The following is a 20,660-nucleotide window of genomic DNA, read 5'->3' as shown; positions in this document are numbered from 1 at the left end:
TGACATTATCAACCAGCCGTTCCTGAGGAAGACTGTTAGTCGGGATTGAGAACTGTTTGCTGAAACAAAAGAAAGCATTTGAAAACTGTCTCAACACTGCAACTCAACACACACTGCTGAGTTATTTTACCAGCTTTGTAAAAAAAATGGAGCAAACTAATCTAAAACCTAAATCGGAATGTTGATTCAAAAAGAAGGCACCAAGAGGTTGTGACAGGGAAGTTAAGTCAGAATGCCTATAAAAAGTTATACTTTCACTTCACTTTTATCACTTTTACCGGCTAATTTTTACCCGATATAATATACCCAACAAAAGGTACTTAGATCAAAACATGAACACACATAATAAATTTGAGAGGTTTTCTTTTATTTTCAACTGTGGTATTTGTAACAAAAGGAAAAAGAAAAACATAGGTTTCTAAAGTTCCTAAAAACAAGCTCAAAAATTACCAAAAACAATTAGGAACTTGAGAACAAAATTTGCTAAAGAACAATGGTTCACCCATTCCTGGGACACGTTAGACCTCCCTGGTGAAGGCACAGACTCCTTGACACGTGACATATTGAAATTAATGTAAATAGTTTTTGCTCATGTGAAAATTACCCGGCAATAGTGCTCTCGGATTAAAGTTTAAATTTAAATTAAAAAAGCAAAGTTAGCAGAAAAGTCTATTTTTAACTGACTGACCAATGAACTTTAATTTAAAAAAAATCAGAAATGTATGAAAATCATTACCATACTCAAAAGAATCCCCAACACAGATTTGCAATTGTCACCATGATTTTGATGACTTTTCATGAAGTGTAGGTTATTGCTTTTATAAGATCAGGAAGTATTTTCTCTTTCCTTGATGGTGAAAATGATGAAGGAGCTGCAGCAGAAGTTGTGGTGTAAGGAGCCGGTCCGGTTTTGACCAAAGTGAAAAGTGGTCCCTGCAGGTGCTGTGATTTAGCAATGTAATGCTCTGAGCATGACCATCTGGAAGGAGACACTGGGAAGCCCATCTCAAGGGAGTGAAGTGCATTCACCAGCTGGCCTGGGAGTGTCCGCTAACGCCGAAGGAGCAGCTGGGAAGAATTATTCATATAAATTTAGGGTTACTTTGCTTAGCTTGCTGGCACAGTTTGATGTGGATAAGTGGCTTGAAAATGTGATGGATGGTTGGACGGATTTCAGTGGGACAGAACATATTTAATGCAAAGCAGAGATGCCCTTCAAATAGATTGGTGCAAGAGAGGACATTAAACGTTAAACACAAATCTGAGTGACCAGAAAGTTTAAAAAAATATGTAAATAGTGTAATAAAAAGGGTGCATATACTGATGTTCTTCTCTGCAGCTTTTGCAGCCTAATTGGGCTTTTCAGTGTTTTGTTAGGATCAGCTGTAATTCCTTTCATGCCAATGAAGTCTGAAGGGTTTCTTTTAAATTGCCTGCCTGGCTGTTGCCACTAAAATGTAAATTTAGGGTGGAAATAAACCCTCATCCTGCATCGAAATTGCACTCAATTTACTGGCACGGCACTTTGCGGTAGCCTCATACCTGTGCCTTTTTCAGATCGGAAAGTAATCAACAATTAATATCAATTAAGACAACTAAGTAGTGACAAAAAACTGAAATAAGACATATGTCTAAAAATAACTAAGTGTGTAAATAAATGTCAAAGTACTAATTTATCACTTAATTAAAAATGAAATTCTAAAGTTTTGTAATTTTTTTGTAACATAAACTTGTGTAAAATAATCCCATATCTACTAACTTTGTTACTCTTCCAGCTGTAACCAGAGGCAGCAGTTGGAATTGGAACAACTGCGCAGTGACTCTGAACGCTTCAGACTGCAGGACCATGAAAAGAGCCGGCAGCTGGAGGAATTGACGTAAGTTTCACGGTGCTGGCCAGCTCTCAAACGCCTAACCATATGGAGTCTGGGGAGGCGAGCTGTCTCTTTAAATCCATCATTTGTCTTCCTTTTTTTTATTATCCACTCACTCCAATCAAATGGCTGCAGTTTATATATCCCTCTTGAGCTAATTTCACCCCTTTGTGACCAGTTTCCATAGTCCGGTTCCTGCTCTTGTAGCATGTCTATGAGACGGAGGCCTCATTTTCTGCTGACCTTTGCTGAATTTTGCATTAGGTGACAGATGGTACAACAGTCTAGGTGGTGCAGCTGTTCTGTGAAGCCTTTGTTCCTTCCTTAGACTTGAATTACTTATGCAAATGAGGTAAATATTTGAGGAAGGAGGATATAGTTGTTCAGACTATATGTGTGTCTGCCTGTCAATCCATAGGTTTCTCAATGAACGGCACGAACAGTCAAAGCAGGACCTGAAAGGGCTGGAGGAAACAGTCGTAAGCTGTTACTTACCGTCACGACTCAGCTTTTCTAGGTGCTGCTGACTTACCAAACACTCTGTAATTGCTTTGACTGTACCTTTCTGGCACTTTGCAGGCTCGAGAGCTCTACACACTTCACAACCTCCGCAAGCTTTTTGTTCAAGACCTCACGACTCGGGTTAGAAAAGTAAGAAGATAACTGGAAAGTAACTCTTTTTGAAGTTCCAGCAGAGTGCCTTCAAAAGTAATGAGAAGGTTTTTTGTGTGCTTCTTTACTCTACTCTGTAATAACAAATGTCTGGTTTGCATTGGCAGAGTGCAGACATGGAGCACAATGAAAGTGGAGGATTTCTCACCCAGAAACACAAGATTTCTTTTCTTGAAAACAACCTGGAGCAGCTTACAAAAGTTCACAAACAGGTACCACAAACACGCTATAATGGAACTTTAAATGTCACAGTGGTCTTTATCTACAAGTTGGTGGATTCTGGTCCTAAACAACAGGTTTTGGCAGTAAATGTGAATAAAAAATGTAAAAAAGTGTGTGTGTTTAAAAGACATAAAAACACATAATAGTAAATTAAACTGAACTGGATTACCGTAATACTGGATTACAGTTTTGATTGAGAGGAAAGCAAGACATGTTTACACAAAAGTAACAAAATGTGAGAATAATATAAATAGAATTTTTAAACAAACATTAAATGAAACGGCAGGTATCAATCTAATGTAAGAGAAATCTTTGAATTGTTCTGAAAAGCTTTAAATAATTATTTAAAGATTCATTCCAATAAAAATTATTTTTTGTTGTTTTTAACATGTTTTGTGGGATTTTTCTGATGATGGAGGACATTTATAAAGAAAAAAAAGCTTGAATTGCATTTCAGAGAATTTCTTTATTTAAAGTGTTGGGAATCAGAAGCAGACGAAAATAAATAACATAACTCAGAGGCAAATTTCTACTGAACTCCTAACGCTCTGCAAAAACCATGTCTTAAAAAAATGACACAGTTTTTTTTTTATTTTGGCTAAAAACAGCATAATTGTAATGAGAAGACCATTGTGAGTAATTTTAGAATAGATCAAACAATAATCAGAGTGGGATTATAAATGGTGAAGCTCGTAACCTACTTTAAAAATAAAACAGATTGTGTCATTATCTGATCAATAGCTGTATTTTCTTCCCATGTTTTCACACTTCAGTTGACAAAACTGAGTGGAAATATTCTGATTAAGCCCTCCACGTTTTCACTCGCTTCCCTTTAAATCAACATCAAAAGGGCTTTAATGAACCCTGAAGGGAAATTAAGTTGTTGCAGTAGTTTGTGTTAGTCATGACAGTCTTTGGAGAGAGGCATTGTGGGTATATTTTGTCTGTGAAGTCTTCAGCTATGCTCAAGATTTAAAGACTGCAGAAGTGTTGTTTACCTGTATGCTTAGTTGGGTGTCTGTTACTCTGTCAAGCACTCTAGCTAAGTTTCAAAAGCAACCGCAATTCATTTAAACAATTTTACCCTTCATGAATTTTAATTTTCTTTGCTCAAGACATGTTTAGCAATTAAAAAACATACTCTTGGCTCATTAAAGTTACAAGATGAAATAAGATACACTGCATTTTGCACAACCCGATTGTGTAATTTGGATAAAATGTTTCTGAGTGTTTTCAACCTTTTTTTACCGTGATGGACTTTGCATTTTAAAAGCAGAGTTGATCTGGTCTCTACCAACACCCTCTAAAACATTTGACTTAAGTACAAATACACTTCACCTCTGTTTTATAGGCCTAAATGGAGCAATAAACGTGTTGTGCTGAATGTTCTGCGGAGTGGCACATATTACGAGGCAGGCAGACGGGTGAGAGCTGCACTGCAGCAGTTTTTCAGGCAGAAAACCAATCCTTAAACTTGCTGGTAGGAGTCTCCATCCCATCCACCACCTGCTGATACTGTGGAATGGAAGAAAGTCACGGTCGTTAATCAGCATACTCCCTGTGAAAGTCGATAAGGCTCCTGAAGCAAGCGTGGATACAAGTAGCACAGATTTAATCATCTGTCCTCAGAGTATTTACCACATTCTTGATTTGTATTCTTCTTTTTCTTTTTATCCTTGCTTTTCTGAGGATATCTGACCAAACAGTCAACCAGCAACAAATAGGCTTCATATATTACATTTCTTTTTTGTACTTTGCCTTTATGTCATGTGATTCCGATTTGTTTTCATGTTCAAAGTGAGTTTCTCTGCATTCGTTGCTCTCAGAAAACATGGTTTATGTTATTATAAAGTTTTGAAAACCAGTAGAAAAAAAACAGTCTTTAAATTAATCCATCCATTTTCTGATTCGTCCCTTTCGGGGTCATTGGGCTGCCGGAGCCTAACCTGACCACTCGTGGGCAAAGGCAGTGTTAATCCTGGACAATCACACACACATGCACACTCGCATTTACACCTATGGACAATTTAGAGCAGGGGTTATCAAAGTTTTTATAGCAAATTTTGGGTGCCAATGTTGGTAAAAAAAAAAAAAAAGGAACAAACAGAAAAAGTTGATTTTAATAACTTTAATGACCAAGTGTCATTTGTACAATTAACCCGGCCCTCCAGATGTTTTCCCAGTTGCTGTCAGAGGTTGCTGCCCAGAACTTCTACTAATCTAGTAATTGTATCATTTGACAGACTTTATTTTGCTCTGGACTAACAATGTCAGCTACTTTCAGCATACATTGTTTTTACAAACTCCCTGTCACTTATGTGCTTGCTACGCCGGACCATTTCCAGAGACACAACGTAGCTAACTTCTGTCACAGCTTCACTGGATTTAGTCATTTTTGTAAACATTATCTGCTGTTCAGCATAGCCTCGTTGTAGTTGTTGGAGCTTATTGTTGCGCTCCTCGCGGGTAAATTTTTCATAGTTTTTATGATTTGTAACATAGTGAAGATTTATATTGAATACTTTGAGCATTGCATTTACCTGCTTGCAAAAAAGGCAAGTTACTTTATCCAGCCCATGAGGTACGACAAATAAGCATTTGTCCACTTAGCTTGAAAGTGCCTTTTCTTCTCGCCAAGACAACGTTTTTCCTCTAAGAAACCTGCTCTGGCTCTCTTTCATTGAGGGCCACAAAAAATCTTCCTGCGGGCTGCCATTGGCCCCTGATTTAGAGCAACCAATGTGGGAGGAAGATGGAGTCTGTTTTAGGTCCCCCAACCAGAACTTGAACCAGGGCCTTCTTGCTGTGAGACAAGCACTGCTACTGCCACTGCCACTGCCACTGTGCAACTGTGCATCTTTGATTAACCTGTTGATTTATTTGAATGTTGTTTTTGATCTCAACCATTTGCCAGGATCTTTCTGCGTTCAATAAAACTGGACCAAATCACTTGTTAAGCCTTTTTTCCTTTCTCTTTGGTTTAAAAATGTGTCATTTTTACTTTGACTATTAAGAAAGCAACACAGTTTTAGTCCAATCCCTCTTGTTTTGAAGGGTATTGCTCTGCAGTAAAGCTAAAGAAAATGACACCCTTGATTATCAGCCCAACTGAAGGGAAAATTTAAAATTTTCACCAAAGTTTTAAAAACTGTTACTGGAAAAAAATCCTTAGTCGTAAATTTACTAAAACTCATTATCGTTTTTTGTTGCTGTTATTATGTACCACTGTCGGCCATCAGGTGTTGCATGCACTATTACAGTAAACATACTTCTTTTTTGTGCTACAGTTGGTACGGGACAATGCAGATCTTCGCTGTGAGCTTCCAAAACTGGAGAAGCGTCTTCGCTCTACGGCTGAGCGAGTTAAGGCGCTGGAAGGTGCACTGAAGGAGGCGAAAGAGGGGGCCATAAAGGATCGACATCATTACCAGCAAGAGGTGGAGCGAATCAAGGATGTGATGAGGACCCGCAATCCCTTCCGTCGTCCCCACGCTGCACAGATCGGTATAACACACGAGCTCACCTCACACATTCAGTACTGCCGTGCAATAACAGCCACAATAAGCCAAACACAACATTGCACTGATGTATGTAGGGATGGATCTCCAAGTCTTAAGTAAATTAAAGTAGAAGTTGTTTTGTTTTTTGAGTTTATGCTAAAGTTATGCGTTTTAGGAATACCTGAGTTGAGTTTTTACACCTTATGTTAACTCCTGAATCAAACTTTGTCTTTTGGTTTTTCCACCAACCTTTATTTTTGGTTGAATAGGTCAGCCTTTTTGTTGTTTTTTTTCTTTTGTTTGTTTTTAAAGACAAATATTTGGTTGGTTGTACATTTATTTTGTCCCTTGTGCCTTTGCATTATGGAGCCCCTAAAACAGGGGTCCCCAAATCCAGGCCTCGAGGGCCGGTGTCCGTCATGATTGCCAACCAACCTGCCATTGAAGCTCCTTATTGGCTAAACACACCTGATCAAGGTAATCAGCAACAAAAAGGCAGGGTTTCTGAAAAACCAGTAGGACACTGGCCCCTCAAGGCCTGGATTTGTGGACCCCTCCCCTAAAGAGACATAGAAGTAAAAAAGAATCGGTACTGGTTTCTCAAGCACACAAGAAAGTATCTGGTTTGAACAAGAAAGTATCTGGTGCAAACGAGAAAGTATCTGGTGAGAATGAGAAAGTATCTGGTGCGCCCTAGAGTCCTTTTTAGTGTCAGTTACCTGAAAATTACATTATGTGAGCTTATTGGATTTTATTTTACCTCTGGTTTCTCCCACAAAGACATTGCAGCTTTGCTTCTAGGTGTCCCCGTTATGTAATCTTTTAAAATCACCTAAAAAATGTTCTACAGTTATGTGGATTGTTTCAGCGCAGAGTTTACACCAGCTTTGATCAACTGGTGTGCGTGAGTTTCTTTCTCTTCCGCACAAGAAACTATCACTCATTTTTTTTTACTTATATGTCCCCATGGGGGTTCCCTATTATGTAGATTACAAAGTAAAAAAAAAATGTAAAACATAACTAAGGCATCCTATAAAAGAGTAAATAAAATGTATTCAATGTTTACAAGTCATATGCCTAACTTCTTATCTTTTCACAAGTAGTTTAATAATAAAAGTAATAATAATAATATTAATAATAATAGAGCCTTCTTTTTTAAGGTAAGAATTAGAGATTCTTGTGGGAAATTTCAGTTAAAAAAATACTATGAAGCAAATATAAATGTAAATGGCCTAAAAGTCTACTAATCCGTTTAGTTGGAATTGTCTTGTCAATTGTCAGACTCAGGTTTTTATAATACATAAATAAATGTATAGCTGTCTATTGGATCCTATAGCAGTTTATCTCTTCTTTCAAGCAGAACTGTAAGAGAGTTTCCCACTACAAAAACATCCATGTGGTGGTTTACCTGTTCTCATTTGCCTTTCTTTCCTCAAATAGGATCCCCTAAGATCCCTAAATGAGTGAACTGCAGGATCTTTAACTGATCAACCTCTATTTTTTATTTTATTTTATTTGCGAGCCCGGTTTTAAAAACATTTTAGGTTATATTGAACAATCCTCTCTAACCATGGCTAAGATTAGCCATGGTTAAAAGAAGAAAACATTTCTTCTTTTTTAAAGGGTTTAGGAGTTTGGTGAAACATTCTCCATGTAAGGATTTCTGCTTCATGCTCTTTCATAAGGAGATGCAAATCCCTAGAAAAAGAAGTGTAATCCTATTTGATCACCAGCTCCTTTCATCCCTGGTTCAACTGAAGATAATCGCTCAAAAGAAATTAGAAACGTGCACACTGCTGGTGCAGAGAGAAAATAAGCTATTGATTTAAGTGAGAGTTTTTTTTATAGAATAATTATTTTAATTCGATACAGATTGTATGAGAAATTGCTAAGTAATAATTTTTTGCACATTATGCCAGCTTCATTAGAAGTGATATTTTTGGTCAAATTGTATCGCAACGCCACATAATTTAAAGAGCAGACTCTTCTCTGATGTCTGGATGAACGGATCAGCTGTAACTGACATCCACTGTTATCAATTACAGCCAAGCCGGTACGACCAGGCCACTACCCGGTCTGCACACCCAGCAACCCCTTCTTCATCCGAGGGTACAGCGAACACCCCATTGCCTTCTGCAATGCCGTCTTTTACAACAAAAACAGCCAGCCAACACTGGCCTCTGCTGCTCCACCAAGGCCTGCTGCTGAGGTCAGGTTAGAAGAAGTAAACTCCAACCAGAACACCCCCGAAGAGCTCTTTGATTCCCAAAACATGGATGATCACGACACTCAGAACAATAAGTGAGTGGCCTCAGTTTTGTTCTATCACTTGGCTTTTATCTTGTTTATATTTCATCTTTTTGGATTTGAAAGACATCAATTCACTTTTATTCAAATAAAAACTTTGGCTTTATGATCTAAATCTGAAACACTTTGTTTTTTCTTTCGATAACTGCACAGTTAACCTATTAAAGACCCACTCAGATGAAAATTCTGTTTTTGGTTTATTTAACATGATCTTGTGGTATTTTTCTCAATGGTTTTAGAAAGCAGGAGACCTCTGTGAGAACGGTGAAGAAACGCTACTTGACTCCTGAGGTGGTCGAAAAGTTTATTACATCTGTTCGCTCCCACTCTCCACTTGTCTTGCCGGCCCCCTGTGATCTACTCGTTGAAAATTTTAACAGTAAATTAAAATCCAGTCTCGACTCAGTTGCTCCTCTAAAATCTAAAAAGATAAGAACCAAAGCCACACCCCCTTGGAGAACTGAGGAAATTAAACAATTGAAGAGACGTTGTAGATCTGCCGAAAGACTTTGGAGAAAACACAAACTTGAAACAAACTATCAATTATACCAAAACCAACTAAAACTATATAATCAAACCGCAAAACAGACCAGAAATTCATATTTTGCGAACATCATTTCTGTAAATAAAAATAATCCCAGAGTCCTCTTCACCACAGTTGAATCTTTAATCAACTCAAATGCGAACAAAAACACAATGCCAGCCTCCGCCTCATTGTGTGAGGACTTTGCAGACCACTTCAGGAGCAAGATTGATTCTGTCAGAGTGAACATCATAAAAGGACAGAAAAGCCTTTTTATTGGAAATGATGGCTTGGTTTTACCTGAGGAAGCACTGGACAGTTTTGACCTGGTTGAAGCTGCAACACTTGGTCGAGTTTTCTCCCAAGTTAATCCAACAACTTGTTTTTTGGACCCCATCCCTACTTCACTTTTTAAATCATTTTACGGGTCTTTTGAGAGTGAGATTTTAAATATCATGAACTCCTCTCTACAGAGGGGTATTTTTCCTGCTGCCTTTAAAACGGCAGTGGTGAAACCGTTACTCAAAAAAACTAATTTAGACCCTTCAATTTTTAATAACTACAGACCTAGGTCCAACTTGCCATTTTTAAGTAAGGTTTTAGAAAAACTTGTTTTTATTCAGCTAAATGAGTTTCTCTTACAAAACAACATTTTTGAGATAAACCAGTCTGGCTTTAGGACGAACCACAGCACAGAGACAGCCTTGTTAAAAATCGTTAATGATGTTAGATGTGCCTTGGATTCAGGTCAGATCTCAGTACTAGTTCTGTTAGATCTAAGTGCAGCTTTTGATACTGTTGATCACCTGATCCTTGTAAACAGACTTAAGTCTTGGCCTTTCAGGGACTGTTCTCAAGTGGTTCGATTCTTATCTCATGGAGAGAAACTTTATGGTATGCATGGACACACACTTTTCTAGGGTCCATGAAATTAATTGTGGTGTGCCTCAAGGTTCCATCCTTGGCCCCTTGCTTTTTAACATTTACATGCTTCCTCTGGGGAATGTCATCAGGAGCCACAACATCAGTTTTCATAGCTATGCTGATGATACCCAGCTGTACATAGCTATGTCTCCTGATGACACAAGACCAATAGAAGCACTTTTTAACTGTATTTTAGATGTAAAATTATGGATGGCAAATAATTTTCTGCAGCTCAACCAGGAAAAAACTGAAATTTTAGTTATTGGTCCTGAAGCCAAGAGGGAGAAACAGTTTCTGAAGCTGCAGCAACTTTTCATTAAGTCATTCAGAAACAGTCAGAAGCCTATTTTTGACTCTAAGCTGACTTTTATCCCCCATATAAAACAGGTGGTTAAAACTGGTTTTTATCATCTTAGAAATCTGGCTAGAGTCCGCCCACTGCTCTCTCTTGCGAATATGGAGATGCTAATGCAAGCTTTTATCATGAGTAAAGTTGATTATTGTAATGCCCTGCTTGCCGGTCTTCCAAAAACCAACATTAGGAACCTTCAGCTTCTCCAGAACTCTGCTGCACGAGTTCTTACAAAGACCAGGAGGCGAGCTCACATCACCCCAATTTTAAAATCCCTGCATTGGGGGGGGGGGGGGGGGGGGGGGGGCAGTGTGCTAGTCCTTAGGGGGGCCACGGTATGAATGGTGGGGCTGGACCCCCTGCCCCCCCGTTCTGGCACCGGGACCCTTCCTTGCTGGCTGTCTCTCGGCGCCGCGAGGCTCTGGCCTCCAACTGCAGCTGGCTTGCCGTTTCTGGCTGCCCGGCCGCTCTGGGAGGGGGGGCGCCTACCGCGGCCGGCTGGGGGGCCGGTCGCTCGGGGGAGCCTTCTCCCCCGGTTGTGCCCATCCGCCCGCTCCTCCCCGTTCTCACCCAAACAAATATTGCACACAGGCACATAGGGCCCCGGGATCTGGATGGGAGGGGTATGCTGGCGGGGCTCACTGGGGATGCCCCTCTCTGGGTTCTCGTTGGCACCCGCCCTCCTCCCCGCTTTTTACTTGCATATTAGACACTCTGATTCATCTAGGGCCTTGTGGAGAGGGTCTGGTGGAGGGGGGCACGGTGAAACATCCGTGCTCACCTTTCGCTGGCCCCCCCCACAATTTTAACTTCCTCTGTAGACACACACACTGCATGCTAGCAGCACACACACAGCAAATACACACCACTCACAGAGGGACTCCGGAGTGGGGGGCTTTGCGGCTTGGCAGCGGTGGAGCCCCCCACACTGGTGACCTCCTATTTTACCTGCAGCACACACACAGCACTCCCACACCTCCATACATGGGTGGGGTCGGGGGGGGGGCGGCCGGTCTTCACCCGCCTGGTCCTCTCAGGGCGGCCGGGCTTATGGGTATCCTGTCGGCTGCGGGAAGGGTCGGGCATGCGGCGCTGGGGGTCGGCCGGCTGGGGTGGGGTTACTGCGTGGCGGCGGGGGTAGGGAAGGTAACCAGATGATTGTGAGTATGTGTGTGTGAGTGCATGGGTAGGACCGACCTGGGGGCTGGCTCGCTGGGACCCTCTGGGGCTTTCCCTCCCCATCACAGAGAGGGGAGGGCACTGAGAGGGTTGGGGAGGGGGGGCAGATATTATGGCGGGGGGGGGGGTTGTAGTGCATAGGGTTTTAGGGGGGTGGCTGTGGCTGTGGGTGTGTGGCGATCCCTGGGTTGCTAAGGTCGCGTGCCTGGGCTGGCTTGCGGGGACGGGGCGCCGGTCGGGTGGTGGCCGGCTCATGGGTTCCGGGGGCCCTGGCTTCGTCCCTGGCCTTCGTCTCGGTGTCCGGCGCCCGGTGGCCCCCATGGCTGCCGCCTGGTACGGCTAAGCGCTCCTGTCTTGTGGCCTGGGGGCCGGACACTGGGTTCGCTTGTGCCTCTGGGAATTGGGGGGGCCCCTGTAGGGGGGCCCTCTCTGTGCCTGGCTGGTGGGGTGGGCGGTCCCCTCCTCCTCCCCTCCCGGGCTGCCTGGGTCCGGATGCTGGGGGGGCTTCTGGCCTGGGGGGCTCTCCTCCCCTTTCCTGGTCTGGCTGGTCTGGCTGGGTAGGATCTGGCTCCCTTTATGAACACACGGTTCACGTCGGCAGCATGCATGTATCTCCACCCCCACGTGCACATGCACACTGCCACACTGCTCCCTGTCTGCTTCATCCCTCCTCCTTACCTACAGTGTATTGATGGACAGATTTTTTTTCGCTCATCTTAGTGTCAGATTTTCACCTTTGATGTAACATTCGTCTTTCCAGCAGATCTGGTATAATTGTTACAGCTTAAATTAATAACTTAGTCAAATCAGTGCTTGTATCCCCCACTTTTTCACCTTTCTTCCTTTTACTCTCTTCCACCCTCCCCTCACATTCTTCCCCTCTCCCTCCCCACACACACTAAATGTAACAAATAAATAAAAAATAATACGACAAAAAGGGGTTTATACAAATCTACACTCTAGTTTCTTGAAGCTATATAACCTCTTTTTGTGATAGTAAAACCTGTCCAACACAAAAAGCCTTCAGCTCTAATCTGTTTGCTCAGCTGTTGGACAGAACAAGTTAGAAAAGAGAAAAAAAAAAAAATCCCTGCATTGGCTCCCCATATGCTTCAGGATTGATTTTAAGATACTTTTAACCGTTTTTAAATGTCTTAACGGTCTTGCGCCTTCTTATTTATCAGATCTTTTAGTAAGATATGAACCCTCGCGGAGCCTGAGATCCTCTGGCACTGGTCTGTTGACCATTCCAACTGCAAAAACTAAAACCTATGGAGAGGCTGCATTTCAGCACTATGGCCCCCGTTTGTGGAACAGTCTGCCGGAGGACCTGAGAGCCGCAGAGAGCATTAATGCTTTTAAGAAAAGGCTTAAGACCTATCTTTTTAACCTGGCTTTTAGCTAATTTTTTTACTACTTTTATTTATTTATTTATTCAGTTATTTATTTATATGTACTTTTTATTTTTATTTTATTTATTTATCTATCCATTTTATCTTGTTTTATGAACTTGAACCTGATTTTTAACGCATTATTTTGATTAACTTTATTTTAATGTTTTATTGTTTTTATCAATATGTTTACTTGTTTATTCTCATTTTTATTCAATTTTATTTCCGGTGCTTCCTCAGCTGGATCCTCTCCCTCTGGGTCGGCTACTGTTCAGGCACTGCAGCTCTGGATGGGGACCTGCATCACCGCTTAGCTGTGGTGGAGCGGTCCCCGCCTGTGATGCTGCATTTGGCTGTCTATGCGGCTGTTCACGGAGGGGGAGGTTCCAATTATTAGCGTTTCCAGCATCCTGTTTTTGTGCTCAGCCTATTTCTCATTGTCCTTGCCATCACTTAAGGGGTGGGAGGTGTGAAAGGAGTGGGGGGCTAGGTACGGGGAGGGGGGCCCTATTTATTTATTTATTAATTTTTATTTTATTTTTAATTCGTCAATACTTGTTTTTATATTTTGTTGTGTTTTAATGTAAAGCATTTTGTGTTATATTTTTATATGAAAAGTGCTTTATAAATAAAGTTTGATTGATTGATTGAATACGGTGGAAATATATAAAAAAAATTCATCTCAAAATTGCATTTCTAGTTATTTCTTTATGGAATTGTTGTGATGAAAAAATGCCTTTTGAAAAAAAAGCTTGAAGCACTGATGTAGGTGCTGCAGTCGGAAGCTCCTTAAGCTTCCTGTTCCACTCTGATAGACAACGCACTTGTAGATGACTAGGTCCGTGTACATCTTTATTTTCCTCGTCCGAGCTGGTATTTGGCTCAAAGCTGTACGGCTGAAACGCCCTGATATTATTTGTCATTTTTGTGCAATGGTAATGTTAGCTTGGAGGGCTGTGAGCTAGCAGGAGATCATGTAAACAGATGGGTGATGGGAAGAGGGGGTGGGCAAGATTGCTCTGCGCCTCCTAGCACCCTACCCGCCAATTTTAACCTGGGGGTCCTGGTCGTTGCTCCTGAGCGCTGGGCCACGCCAAACTTCCAACAGTGGCCGAGCCTGGTCGGGCCATATTTACAACACCCCTTATGGGCCCCCTTTTTTCCCTGGGGTTCCCCCCCTCCTGGGCGGGGGCAGCGGGCCCCTGCCTTGCTCCTCCCTGGACCTACCGTGGGCCGGGTGGGTGGCTGCCTGGAGTGCGGAGCGGGTCTCCCTTGGGGGGTCCTGGCTCGTACCTGAGGTTGGGGCGGGGGGATGCCCGGAACTCCTGGGTGGTGGTGGGGTGCTCGTCTGGGGCTGTGGGCGTCCTTCTCCGGTGGGGCCCTGCGTTGGGCTCTCCCGGCGCGGCGGGGGGGCTGCTTTCCTGGTTGGGCTGGGGCGGTGCTCTCTTTCCCTCCGCGCCTCCCTGCTCTCTGGCTCTGGGGGCCTCGCGGCGGTCCTGCTGGCCCTGGCCTGGGTGGCGGTCTTGGTCGCCCGGGGGGCAGTTGTTCCCTGCCTGTTCCCGTGTGGCGTTGGGGGGATTCCGGCTGCCGCTGCTGCTGCGGCGGGGGTCTGGGTGTGGGGGTGGCTGGGTGCTCCTCCTCCTTCTTTTCACATTCCACCATCCATTTTAGAAGAACATAAACACTCACCTGAACACAGGTGTTAGCTCACCTTTGCACTAATAGTTTGCATGATTGAATGAATGAAAGATTTCACACTAGTTGGTTTAAAGGCATAGGTATGCGTTTGTGAACACTATCTGTTTTGTGTACATGTTGACATGTGAACATTTTTTGCAGCTAGCAGGTGTGTTGATAACATTTGAGTGTGTGTGGACAGGCCCCGCCCTTTTTGTACTACATTTGAACCGTACCGTAATGATAAACAACCAGTAAACCTGTCTGCTCTATGCTGCTTCATGGTCTTACCCCCCCTCTCACTATCACCCTCCCCTCTCTAACATCCCTCTCTCTTCTTCCCTTCTTTCCTTTTCCGTCTGGTCCAACACCAAAGATTTTCAAACATGGTTGAAATTAATAAAGTTTGGCCTCAATTATAAAAGGGGTTTATTCAGTCATACCTTTGGTTTGTCTGAAGATTAATAACCCCTCTTGTTAAAGTAAAATATGTCCAACACAAGAGGCCCTCAGCTCTCATCTGCCTGCCTAGCTGTTGGACAGGACAAGTTAAAAAAAAAAAAAAAAAAAAGATAGCTCTGCGCCAACAGTTCCGCCCAAAACTTATAAGTCAATTTAAATTAATGACTCCCGCTCTGCAGAAACTATGTCCAAGAAAAAGACAGGTTTTTTTATATTTTGGCTAAAACCGACATATCATAATTAAAAGACCGCTGGGACTGTGCCAATCGGGCACATTTACTCTGTCCAAAATAATCCTAACTAGAAGGACTTTAAAAAACTTTGAATATTCTTCTCCCTTGATCAAATAATTTAAACCTTACTCACCTTTTGAACTCAAACATCTGAGGCCCTCTGCATGCCGGAATCACTAAGAAAAGTTCTTAAAACCGACAAATGCAGAAATGAAGATGCATTGTTTCCAATTATTTGTTTACAAGTAAATGTTATGCAAACTGCAAGGGAAAAGCAGAAATGGCAAAATTCAAAAAATTCCTGAGGCGGAAAACCGTGTTTGAACATGAGCTTTGATTTTCTATTTATTTTAGCTGAGTGAAATTGTACTGTCAGTTTAGAATCTCAGTTTTATCTTGTTGAATTTATGGTGCAAACTAAATATAGTGGTGGGTTATATCTTTCTTATATTGTTGCTTTTTAGGGTTCCAACTGGGCCAGCAACCCAATCAGACAACACATCAGAGATGCTCGATGCAGAAAACGGTGAGCCCCAGTCTGATAACGCCTAATTATATTGGCATAATCACAAACAGCAGGGGGCAATTTCATTTATTTTTATGATCGCCTCCAGTGACACAGAATGCTGTTTCGTCTGCAGCAGCTATTATCTATGAATGTTGTTTTCTGAAAATGCCGGCTGTGAAAATTGTTTACATTGATTGTCACGCTGTCATCATCACAGTTCACTTTTGGTTTCTTATTTCCTACAGCCTTATGTTGTTGGTAGATGATTGATAGATTCCCACTGTCAGTTTGGTGAGAGACACTGACATTTTTTTTTGCATTTTTATGCTCTGTTGAAATGGGAAGTGTCAGCTTTGAGGAATTAATAAAAAGGCCATCAACTGTGGGATTCTAGTGCTTCTTTGTGTTTGTGAAAGATTTAGTCTTTGTAGTCATTACTCAGAGCTGAAATATGGAGGGCTCAGCCCGTATTCTTCCAAATGATTAGTAATAGCTGGAAACTGGGGAAAATTATGGTAAAAAGGTTAATTTACTGTCAGAGATTCTATAGAAATGTTCTTTATGTGTTTTTATTTTATAGTTAGTCAAATAATAGTCTCTAAAAGTTTTTTATTTTGGGAAATTGTACTAAAGTGGTTTATTCTAAATATTATGAGTATTTTTTTAAATAGTTGCATTCTACTTCAATGTTGTTTATATTTGACAGCAAAAGGAGAAAAAAGATGGTGGTGCAGGTAAATCTGCTGCAGCAGGAGGATTTAGTTTGACATAGGGTGAGTTTTATTTTGAAAGGGACTAGTGTGTCCTGCTGGTAAAAGTAAAAGTAATTCAATTGTTGTAATATTTAAAAGCTACATTTTTTCAACAAATGTTCAATGACCTCAAAAAGATCAATAGTGTGTATTTTTATAAATGATAAAGTGGGACTTTGTGGTGCTCTGGTCTGTAAGAAACTGGACCAAATGGTTCTTTTAGGGTTAAAGGTTGCAGACCCCAGATTTAAATAATCCAGTGTTTTATGTGGTTCTACATTTAAAAAGAAGAATTTTTGCTTTTTGTGATATCACATGAAAAAAAAAAACACGTTTTTTGCTTGGTTCTAAGGTCTGGGCTATTCATGTGTTTGTTGATACACTATTAGAGGAAACAGCTGACCTTCCTTAGACTTTTACAGTATCAACATACTCAATGCAAGAAAACTGTCCTTGCGTTGGCAGTTCAGACCTTCTGACTCAAACAACATGCTAAGCCCTAAATGGTCTCTGACGGATCATGTCCATTCATTTCCATTAAGCTTATTTATAAAGAACCAGCTCAAATCAGAGGTTGTCTCGAAGCACTAGCTCAAGGTAATGCTGGTGAAGAGTTTGACTATTGAAATATGATGTGTGTTTGCTATCTGTCATAAAAATATAGCACAGACCAAAAGTTTGGACACACCTTCCCATTCATTTGAATGGGAAGGTGTGTCCAAACTTTTGGTCTGTACTGTATAGTGGGCTGAATTTATTTCATAACCATAAAAATAACAGAAACACTACAGGAGATTTTGTTGCAAGTGTTTTCAACAGCTAGAGTTCTGTGGAGGATCCAAATTTCAATATGTTGTCTCACAAAAATGCGTTTCACAAACTAAATCTCTGTAATAAAAAGGCTTAAAGAAAGCCCACCCTCCTGGGATTGCAGTAATACAGAAGCTGTCATGACCACAAGGCTCCAGGAAAATGAATTCTGTTCGAGGAACAGAAAGAATGTAAATATGATCCAGGAATTGCAAATAGAAGCATGTCCCAGTTTGTGCGTTAAGTGCTGTTCTGCTGCTATGATTGCCATGTTGGCAGCGTTTTTAAATGCCTTTTTAATGAAAGAGCAGTTTGTGATTGATAGCTTTCAAAACATATGGCCCTTGTGGTTTTTGGCAATTGGATGCGAAGAAATTGCTGCAGGAATGAAACTGAGTATCAAATTCCCTCTTTTTCACTTTTTATGTTTTTAGTTTTAAATATTAAAACAGTAGTTTATTAGACCTCAAAGAAAGGAGCAGCTTTCCTTAAAATTGACCGTCTCACAAAATCTTGCCTCTTTTAATTATTTTCCTATTTACTAGGATGGCAAGTGAGGGAGACGGAAGCCCAAAATTGATAAAAATGAAAAGGAAAATATACTGGGCATCATAAAATCAATACCTATACCCGTTTTCCTAGATAAAGACGAGACAAGATTCCTGCATATTTCACAGTTTAAGTGAAAATTACAAAGACACAGCGAATAAAAAGGTTCTTGTTTCATTTTGTTCTGCAAGCAGAACATTTTCCGTCTGTAATTTTGTTGGAAACATGACAAGTGAAAGGCAAGATAATCAAAGGCTGTCACATATTAACACACACCTCGAGTCCTCATATTGGTCTCCGTTTTTGTTCAGAAGAAAGTAGAAAGCCAGTGTTTTCATTTTCATGGACTGAACAGACTAAAGCCCAGGGTTTTTCCTCCAATTAAGCCTTCAGTGGTTTCACTTCACCAAATATAAACAGTATCATTAAGCAATTATTTTTACAACTTATGGTCATCTTCATGTAAAAATACTTTGCACTATATTTACTATATTTTCGTTTTTTCGTGACATTTTAGCAATAATCAATAATCAAGGATACAATCAATACAAAAACAATTAATGGGTAAAGTAAAAAAAATGTTTTAGGTGAAAGTTGAGAAAAAGTAGACATTATGCCAATATTGGACTTGAATCTTTTTTAAATTTCCATGGCAAAAATGTATGTAAAACTTTACAAGAAATATTATTTTATTTTTCTGGTAAAAGCAGCAAAAGCATATTTTTTTTCAAGATAAATCATCTACATAATGTTTCCAATAAGGAATAACATGTTGCAAAGTTACAGTATTTTTCTGAAAAAGTATTCAAAAGTCTTAGATTTTTCAACAGTGGATAGCAAAAAAGAAAGACTTAAAGTGAAAGACTCCGTAGTACTGAAAGTTAGTTGCACAACACTGTGTACAAATTATGTTAAATTAGTTGTGTTTTGATTCATTAAATGAAATAAATTTTAATCGGATTGTCATAAGTCATGCAGATTTAATGAGGCAAGCTTTTAACAAAGTCCTGCTGCTGTTGTTGATGCAGTGCACTGATTGCTAATAAAATCCCTGTGGAGATCATTGTTCTGAAGCCATTTTCCTTTAAAAGCCCTGACATGCTTTAATTTACCCTTTGTGTTTGTAAAAAACTCACTTTTCCTTCACCAAGCGAGTCACTGTGCACCTGTCTGTGTCCTCACACTCTGTCTCTGTTACAGGAAACACCACAGATATCAATGACAACAGGTAAGCGGAGAGCACTTATTTAAACACTTGCATGTGTTGTCAGTGTTGTTCTAAAATCTTTATCATTTACCCGATAAGCTACATTTATTGCACCTGCATACACTTTTTTTCATTCTTGCATTTTGGACTGATTTACCTGCATCGCTGCATTTCTCTGCTGCCCCCTTACTGCCGGTCCTGCAACTGCTGCTGCCGCTGCAAAGCGCTGTGATCCCGGTGTGTTGGTTATGTCTGAATGTGGGTTTTCTGTCCAGAACCGATGTCTGTAACAGCCAAGACCCCGTCAAACTGTACAACCTGGAACCCAAGGCCTCTGCCAGCTAATAAGTCAGAACAGGTGCGAACACAGACTAATGGAAAGTTCCTAGATAAGTGTCAGTTTTCCTCTAATTACTGTGTATTTGAATAAATCCTAGACCACAAATGCAAATTAGTGCAATTTGAATGCAGCAAAACTGTTTTAAATGATGTGCTCATCTTTTGCTTCTGGTTTGCAGTGAATGCATTAATATGGATTTCACGAAAAGAGATGAAAAGTAGATAAAAAATAAATGTGTGTTTAAATAAATCATGAGAATTATCTCATTAAAAATAGATGTTTTACCACATATTTTGGCATCCAAAAACACAGCCTCAAATGGAAGTTAAAAGGCATTTCTTAAAATCTTAAGAATCACATCCAAACGGCATTATTTACTTTTTTAACCCACTTTTGAACTGCATACATTAAATTATATCAATCAGAAAATTTCACCTAAAGCCTGTAAATTCCATATATACTTATTTTTCTGGCAAGACTCTTTTTATTTTATTCCTGATTTAGGGAAATAAATAGGTTTTCTTCATAGTTATACTGAACAATGCAAAAATAATCTACATAAAAAAATAGGCTAACAAAAAGGAAAAGATAATTTTTTTGAGTTAAAGTGAATTGCTATTAAAAGAAAGACTAAAAACGCATGGAACTGATCCTGTTTTTGTTAAATCTTTTCAACTTTAAAGGATCTGAGACTTTTGAAGCGAACAGAATCAAGTGAAAGAACAGAAATTCCTGCAGCATTAAAACCACGTGCAATTTGTGTCCCTTTTTCCTAAAAAGCTCAGAGAAACATCTGTCTAGAAGCCGATGCCTTTTTAAAATTGCTTTCTAATCCCAACCTAGATACGCTACGTAATAAAAAGTATTGCATAAGGAAGCTGAGAAAATTAAATTATTTCAGCTGCTGGCTCTGTTGCTTGTCCTACTATGAAGCATTTGCTGATGCCAGTTTTTTTTTAAATATATAAAACAATATCCATATGTTCTGTCATTTTTTTTTGTCCATTTAAAATTACAGACTGAATATGTAAGCTAAAGTAATGAATTAGTTTGAGTCCCTTTTCCTTGCTTTGCCAATTTTTTTGGGAACATATTTTTTAATTCAGAAAACCTAAGTATATTTGCACAGATTGGATGACTTTTACTATGGAAGCTGAATTTGAACCCACACTTCAAAT

General features: G+C 40.3%; 1 protein-coding gene across 1 annotated transcript in view; it reads left to right on the top strand.

Annotated features, from left to right (window-relative positions):
- The window catches only part of LOC101162282 (kinesin heavy chain), a 77,367-nt gene that overhangs the window by 54,294 nt on the left and 2,413 nt on the right, over positions 1-20,660 (top strand). Inside the window, exons 20-28 of the mRNA XM_023954895.1 lie at positions 1,776-1,877; positions 2,293-2,353; positions 2,454-2,525; positions 2,654-2,758; positions 6,056-6,272; positions 8,314-8,569; positions 15,781-15,842; positions 19,136-19,163; positions 19,418-19,500. Coding sequence (XP_023810663.1) covers positions 1,776-1,877; positions 2,293-2,353; positions 2,454-2,525; positions 2,654-2,758; positions 6,056-6,272; positions 8,314-8,569; positions 15,781-15,842; positions 19,136-19,163; positions 19,418-19,487 — 973 coding nt within the window. The 3' untranslated portion in view covers positions 19,488-19,500. The remainder of the gene's footprint in view (positions 1-1,775; positions 1,878-2,292; positions 2,354-2,453; positions 2,526-2,653; positions 2,759-6,055; positions 6,273-8,313; positions 8,570-15,780; positions 15,843-19,135; positions 19,164-19,417; positions 19,501-20,660) is intronic.

The sequence above is a fragment of the Oryzias latipes genome, chromosome 5 (assembly GCF_002234675.1).
Source record: "Oryzias latipes chromosome 5, ASM223467v1".
NCBI lineage: Eukaryota > Metazoa > Chordata > Actinopteri > Beloniformes > Adrianichthyidae > Oryzias > Oryzias latipes.
This window is presented reverse-complemented; position numbering and strand designations above follow the sequence as displayed.